Source organism: Dioscorea cayenensis, chromosome 14 (assembly GCF_009730915.1).
Source record: "Dioscorea cayenensis subsp. rotundata cultivar TDr96_F1 chromosome 14, TDr96_F1_v2_PseudoChromosome.rev07_lg8_w22 25.fasta, whole genome shotgun sequence".
Lineage (NCBI taxonomy): Eukaryota > Viridiplantae > Streptophyta > Magnoliopsida > Dioscoreales > Dioscoreaceae > Dioscorea > Dioscorea cayenensis.
Window position 1 is genome coordinate 8,327,836 of NC_052484.1, and position 8,197 is coordinate 8,336,032.

The following is an 8,197-nucleotide window of genomic DNA, read 5'->3' on the forward strand; positions in this document are numbered from 1 at the left end:
GAACTTGGTCATCTGTAGCTTTTTGTTGTTGAGAAGAAGCACTCTCGGAAGTTGCAACACTAAACTCCACGTACAATTCAATAATACAATATCGGGATTTTTTTGTGGCAATCGAACATCATCCGAACATCTCGAACATTGTGCAATTTGAATGACCAATAGCAAATCTTGTCGGATGCTGAAGAAATTGGGAGCTGGCATTTGATACGTGAAACTCTTTGGTTGTTCGTGGTCTCAATGCTTTCTTTAATGGATCTCTTTAAGTTTTCGTAAGAGATGTCATCTTTGATATAAAAATATGATTGATCCTCCGATGAAAATTTAATCGTGTCTTTATTTGTAGTGATTGAAGCATTGTAGTAAACCAAAACAAGTGAAGTCTCTATCATTGTTGAAGACAAGAAGAAGAAGTAAGGGTGAGTGAGTTGAAAGAGAGTAAATAATGTGCAAGAGTGCGAAAGAGTGAAAATGGGCTACTAAGGTTGGTTTATATAAGGAGTTCTAATTTTGACTATTTTCATTTATGATCATTACATGTTTGACCATCCTAATTACTGAAAGGTACAAGTTTAACCATCCTACTTTGTACTAATTACTGACCGATGCAGGTTTGACTGTCATAATTAGTGACTACTGCAAGTTTGACCATTCTACTTTGTACTAAGTATTGACTGGTGTAGGTTTGATAGTCCTACTTTGTACTAAATACTGACCTGTGCAGGTTTGACGGTCTTATTTTGTGTTAATTACTGACTGGTACAGATTTGACTATCCTACTTCGTACTAATTACTGACCAGTGCAGTTTAGACTGTCTAACCGATGCAGGTTTGATCGCCCTACTTCATAATAATTACTGACCGGTGTAGGTTTGACCGTCCTATTTTTAAATTTTTTCAGGATTTGTATTTTTAAAAAAAATAAAACATAAAAAAATATAATGAATTTGTATTTTCTAATATAACTTTTTAGAAAAATTAAAAAATTCTTAACGGCGACTCCTTGAGCTGCTTTTAAGATATTTTTTTTAAAAAAAAATAATTAAGTATGAAAATGGAAGAGCATCTCCTGTTTTTAATTTTTTTAATAAAAAAATAAAAAAATGAAAATAGGAGAGCTTCTCCCGTTTTTTTTTTAATAAAAAATAAAAATAAAAATGAGAAAATTTTCTTTGTTTTTTCCCAACTTGTGCATTTTGATAAATAATCTAAAATATGCGTAATTTCATAAAAATTTTTTTGTAATATTTATAAAAAACCTCTAAACACCCGCAAATTTCTAATATAAATTAGTGTGAAACCAGAAGTCCCATTTAAACTATGGCAAGCCATAGTTAGACACTCAAGCCCCAAGTTTTTCGTCACCAGCCTTTATGTAATCAATGGGGATGGAGAGTGTTCATCTCTTTTGCAATCGCATATACATTAACTTATTTTTCAATAAACAAATCATAGTGGGGGATGTCTTATCTCCACCAATATTTTCTTACCCGTAATTTACTCTTCTCTTTTGAATTCCTCTTCAATCAAACATCTCAGTTCAAACTTCTTTTTTCATTTTTGATTAATGCCTTCTCCAAACATCACACACTTTTATTTAATAATGTATATATATATATATATATATATGAAATTACGTAAACTAGAGACATTCATAGAACATCCACAATTGACAATAGTGATAATCATAGAAAATGAAAAACGGGTTGATTTGATTTTTGGGTGGGTGTTTAGTTTCTAGAAACTTTTTATGTAATGCTAATAGAAATAGGATTGGATGGTTAGAATTGATTGAGTTACTGTTACAATTACAATGTAAACCACAAACGTTTATAGATGATGCGTTATATATATATTTGATAAATATAAATAAGCCACGTGTTAGGATAAATATAAATAAGCCACATGTTAGGATAAATACAAATGAAATGCTAAGCTCTACAACATCTGTGCTCTTCACCTGCATGAGTTAGGGCTCGAACTTGTTTCTTCAGTAGGACAAACACCTTAGGCAAGGAACTCGTTGTCAATAGATCAAACTGTTGTTGGTGTTTACATATTACACACATATTATATATATAGAGAGAGAAAACATCAAGTGCTGACGTTCGTAGAACGTCCACAATTGAGCACAGTACGAATTAGGGTATGCAATGAAGGTTAATTGGAGTTTAGTTTGGGTTGATTAGTTGTTGGTTTGTTTATAAAAGATTGTTGTAGATGTGTAGAAATATAGTTGAACGGTTCTGATTTATTGAGTTACTATGCTGAAATTTATTGAAAGATTTAGATCAAAAATACTGTGCATCCCACTTTTGACTATGCTACTATTTATAATAACAATGATACTGTTTATTGAACAGTGCACAACCGTTGGATGGAAATCCAACGGCTTGCATCAACGTTCATAGATTTCTAATCTTTGAACATACATAGAAGAGAGAGAGAGAGTTAATGTGCTGAAATTAATTGAACGGTTTAAATCAAATTATTGTGCATTCCACTTTTGATTGTATTACTATTCATAAGAACAATAATACCGATTATTGAACAGTGCACAACCGTTGGATGAAAATCCAACGGTTTGCATACGTTCATAGATTTCTAATCCATAAACGTACATAGAAGTGAGAGAATTTATATATCAATCTAACTAGATTAACTAACTTATATATCATCACCAATCCAACGGTTTGCATACGTTTATAGATTTCTAATCCATAAACGTACATAGAAGTGAGAGAATTTATATATCAATCTAACTAGATTAACTAACTTATATATCATCACCAACCAACTTAACACCTAACCGCTCTTAGATCACAAATTGTCAAAATGGGTTGGTGGGTATCCTAGTCAGATTATTTTTTCCAATCTGACCTATCTATTCGACATGAGCACAAGTTTGTATCTGAACAGATGCATTGGCTGATTGACTCATACAGCCTACTTGTATTTTTTTATATCAATAAATGATAGACCTCTTTTGACCTACAAATATTCATACCAAGCCTATAACTCAAATGTACACTAACAATCATTCTTATTACTATTAATAATGTTAAAGATAAAAAAAGGACAGAAGAAAAAGAGAACCAACCTAATACATGCACTTGCTGTTTTGTTTTAATCACATTTTCTTATCTCCTGGCTGCCTTTTCTAACTTGTAATTCTGTGGAGAATAATAAGACATGGTGGATGTCAGATGTTATGGCCTCAAAGTTGGACTAACAAAAAAGTACCTAGACTTTGAATTGGTCAGAGCTAAGATAGCACACATTTACATATATGTAGACTTTAGATCCCAATGTCACTTTCTTTTATTCTATGTGCACATAATCTCAACCATAATTTAGTTTACTTGACACTGTGTCACGCGTGATTGTGATATAAACATTCTTGACTTTGCACCCTCCACTACGTTTATAGGCTTGCTCTATGTACACACTGCACAACTGTCATTTATACTGATACACACACACACACGCAGAGATATATATATATATATATATCTCTGTGTGTGTGTGTGTGTGTGTGTGTGTAAGATATAGTGTAATGGTCTCATACCCAACTTCACTTTTTCATCTCATGCATATTTTTGTCTAACTTATATATATTTATAATATCATTCTTTTAAACCCATTCACACTAGTGTCATGTATATAGTAACACTCATTCATTAATTCATGTCTATGAAGTTGGAAAATTTTCTTCAGTACAAAGATGTCACATGCCTAAGTAGATATCTCATGAAGCATAGTTTTCTGAAAGAAATTAAAGAAAATTCGGCTACTTCACAGCCATCCTCAAAAGCAAATTAAAGATATTGCTCACTTATTCATCACTCTTAGCAAACACTAACCTCTTTATCTCATTGTTGTCTCAGTGCTCCATAGCAAACCACTCCTTGCATAACTGGAGCTTTTTGTTAACGAGCACCAAGACTAAGTTAACAAGCTTCATGGAATTTGATTTCTCATCTTAAAGGATCATGATGAGTTGTGTGAAATCCAATGAGGGATGCATGGAGAATGGTCTTTGCCAAATGACCTTACGTGATCTTTGAGGGACCTTTTGTGCTTGAAATCAGAGCCACAAGTGCAATACCAAAGCTTGCCACAGTTTTTCTCATGTGTCCTCCAATCTCCTTTAACTGCAAAAGGCTTGCCACACTTCCTGCACATGAAGGGCTTAACTCCATGCTTTCTCTTGTAGTGAGTTTGCAGGGTTCTGAAGTCCTTCAGTGGCTTGGCCCTTGGATGGTTTATATTGTTCTTGCAACCATGAGCACAACAATAGCAAGGGAGCTTGAGCATGGCTAATGGTTGTGTCCCTCTCAGAGACTCTGGTCCTTTTCTGTATTCTGATCCATGCCCCCACATATGCATCTATATGCAATTACCAAAACATGATTATCATTGGATTAATCAATACTCTTGCAACAAAGAGAGAAAACAAAAGAGTAGCATATATGTATATAAATAGAAAGGTTATGATGAGGCCAACCTGCATATTGTTATATCTGTTGAAGGACTTATTACAGACAGAACAAGAGAACTGAACTGGTCCAATGAGGATCTGAGAAGGTGTTGGAATCCAAAACCTTGTGCTCCCAGAAGCCACAGTGGATCCCTCAGACTCATCCTTCATCTCAAGATCACCTTCAGAAGAAGCACTTTCAGGCAACCCAATATGCAAAGCCACAGTAACCATGTCTTGGAGGCTTTCATTCTCATTCTCCTCTTCTTTGACCATAACCTTCTCATGTGACTCTTCAAGCCTGTTCAAGAGTGGCAAGCAGTGACCTTCTTCTTGTTTCTTTGGTTGTTGTTCTTGTTGTGATGGTGTCGTTGGTGGTTTGAGCCATTCAATGAAGGTTTGAGCCAAGTGGTTCTCACTTATGGCCATTAATTAGCACAAAGAAAGAAGAAGAAGAAGAAGAAGGATAATGGGAAGGAGTGAATTGAAAGTGATCAGTTTGGAGGTGTTTTATGTCAAGGTATGCTTGATCCGGTGGAAATGTTAGTGGTGTGGGGTTTGGTCCTTTGGTTGACTCTAAAATGGTGTGTGTGTGTGTCTGCTTTGTTGACAAACTTCTCGGTTATATAATGCCAAGATTTTCCACAAATGCACGTGTGCGGTGCTAGATTATTTAGTGGTTGTAATCTTCAATAAGATAGACTTTCGATATACATATATATCTATAGTGAAAGAAAGGGTTGGAGAGTCTAATGTTTCTAGATTGTCATGAAGTCCTAGTTACATCTCCCCTCACCACCTTTCTCACTGTATATCTCCTTTAAGAGGGGAGCTAGAGCTTTCATTAAGGGTCTAGTAGGTCTCCGGTTTTCAGACAAATGAAATTCTAGATTGACTTTGAAGGATCAAGCCATGATTGTATGCAAGGAAAATGGTGGAATGGCAAAGAAAATTTAGAGGTTGAATTGATTGATATAACTTAAAACTAATGGACTATTTATTTTGTTTTTCATTATTTTCTTGGTTTTGAAAATCACAAAATAGAACAAAATAAAAATAATAATAAGTAAATAAATAATTGTTATAAAAATGCAGTTTAGCTTTAGTTTCTGTGGGGTTTCTCTCATATTAAACTTCAGTAATTAGAAAATCCAAGAAGTTGAGTAATGGTTCTAACAGAGCACCCTATAATTATTCATTGCCAAAATTAATTATTTAAAAGAATATACATATATATATAATAATTAATTTTGAAAATTTATTAACATTATTAAAAATTCTATCACTAATAGAAAATTTAACATTTTATTTTTGAATGTGTAATTTTGATTATTATTTAATCAAAAAAAATTATTATTACGTTAAAATTTAGTTAGTACAATATGATTTTTTTCTTCCCAATCAAATATTTAAAAAATATCTAATCTTCAATATTTGGGTAGACCTCACAATTTAAGCCAATGCTTGTATACAATGGGAATATAGGAGCTCGATAATTTGAATATTCCAACAAATCATAATTGAGTGATTCTCATAAAACTGTTCGGTTGGGAAGTTTACATGTCATGTCTAAACTTGAATTGAAAGGGGCTTAGAGTGTGACAAAAGACCATAAGGCAAAAGATGGGTGCATACAAGTTCTCAGAATCTCTGAAACATTTATATACATATATATATATATATATATAACAATAATCCAATGTCATAAAATAAACAGATATCCAAACAATCACAGTTCATAAAGCATCACAAGTTTACACCGCTTACTGAGGAAAAAATAAGGATAAATTATAAGAAAAGTCCAAAAACTTAACTACAAGAATTTTCAATAGTAAAGATAAAAGTAACACTAAATTTAGGTTTGCCAACTACCTATATGCTATACTACTCTTAATTTAAAAAGAATTAAACCCCAAAATATGAGTAATTGACCGCCCACTAAATAGTTCACTAAGAACTTGAATCTTGCTTGTATTTTATTAGTAAAATGTGTAGATATATAACATTTCAAAGTTGTTTTTTTAGTAAAATGTATAGATAATATTTCAAAGTTTTCATTAATAGAGTAATTTTCTTACAAAATTGAATATTAAAATATAAAAAACCCACTTGTATTAAATACACATATATATAACCCAGTGTCCAACTATAACATGCCTAAACTATTTCTTATGATTACATGAGTCTTCCAAATGCACTATATCTACTTTTATTACAGAGGTTTGTCATTTGGTTATCGCAATGGTTTGAGTTAGAATTTTAAAGTTTCCATTTTTTTTTTCTTTGTGGTTGGAGTCAGAATTTCAAAATCTATTATTATTTCACTAATGGCTCTATGAAAAATTTGTTTCAATTATTAGAGGTTTATGTCAATATTCACTACAAAAATTTTACAATTTTGCAATGGTTAAATCCATTGCAATTCCGTTTCAACTATACATTTTGTAACGAATTTGGAATGAATTTATGCCATTGCTTTTTTGCTCATAGCAAATTTTGCGATAGGGCACTAATCCATTGCAAAACTTTTGCAACAAAGTGGCAACAGCCTTACAATTGATTAGCATTAGATCGATTACAAATAAATTATAAAATGGTAATGGAATTGTAACAGACTTCCAACCATTCCATTGCAAAGTCTATTACAATTAGGTTGCACATTTGCAGGGGATTTACAACAGATCTTTTGATCCCAGACAAATCCATTGCAAATGTGTTGCTAATTTGTAATGGATTTGCAACGGATTTCCCAAATATGTGCCAATTCCATTGCAAAGCGGTTGCAAATATGCAACAACTTTGCAATGGATCCATAACAAGTCCTTTGGAAATCAGTTGCAAAATTTGTAACAGATTTGCAATGGATCCATAAACATGTCCCTTGCAAATTGGTTACAAATTTGAAACAAATTTGCAATGGAATCCAGAACAAGTCCCTTGCAAATCAATTGCAAATTTGTAACAAATTTGCAACAACATTTTTGATCAACCACAAATCCAATATATATTCACTAATACCCTATTCTCCTGTACATTAATGAACTCGAACATTATCATCTTAATAAAATATAGCACACAAAAATTATAATGTATTTAACAAAATATAACATAGTAATAAAAGGTAGTCATAGTAACATGCACAAAACAAAAGAAAACATAGAGTAGTAGTAATGTGCAGAAAGACAAGTAAAAGGTATATATAACACTAGTAACATCCACAAAACCAAATGAAAATACTCTTTCTATGACTATAGGTCATAATCATCATCATCATCCTCGTCCTGATCCTCCTTGTCTTCTTGAGGCTGTGATGTTTGGCTTGGTCCAGCCTGAATCATCATTTGCATACGCTTTCATTCACAGCACATCTATCTCATCATGTTCTGGTTCTGCTGCATCAAACTTTGGTCTTGCTCTTCCAAATCTGTCATTTTCTTTTTCATGCCCTCCATCTCAGACACAATCTTTGGGAAGATGGTACGTGCTGAAGGTGGTGGGGGATCGAGCTGATGTAGAACCACAACAAAACGACTCTTGATACAAGCTTGATGCATGAGAACCAAGACCATAAACCCTCTTCTTCTTTTCTTCACCAAATGCCTCCAAGTACATAGCATCCATATCAAGTAGTGAAGGTTGTGAACCATTTGATAATGTTTGGGAAGAAGTCTCAACCATCTTCTACATAGCATCTTGTAATTAATAATAATAACGTTAACT

General features: G+C 32.9%; 1 protein-coding gene across 1 annotated transcript; it reads right to left on the bottom strand.

The window, feature by feature from the left end:
- Positions 1-3,677: 3,677 nt before the first annotated feature.
- LOC120276025 (zinc finger protein WIP4-like) lies at positions 3,678-5,146 on the bottom strand. The gene is made up of 2 exons (XM_039282773.1): positions 4,505-5,146; positions 3,678-4,386 (listed from the first exon to the last, which is right to left on the bottom strand). The coding sequence occupies exons 1-2, from the start codon at positions 4,904-4,906 to the stop codon at positions 3,988-3,990; spliced, it is 801 nt and encodes a 266-aa protein (XP_039138707.1). The 5' UTR covers positions 4,907-5,146; the 3' UTR covers positions 3,678-3,987.
- Between the last annotated feature and the right edge of the window lie 3,051 nt (positions 5,147-8,197).

Bases quoted from the DNA above. Each gene is read 5' to 3' on its own strand.
- LOC120276025 (XM_039282773.1), bottom strand. From the start codon at position 4,906: ATGGCCATAAGTGAGAACCACTTGGCTCAAACCTTCATTGAATGGCTC. The intron at 4,387-4,504 runs GTTGGCCTCATC...AATTGCATATAG, and splicing joins ACAGATATAACAATATGCAG to ATGCATATGTGGGGGCATGG.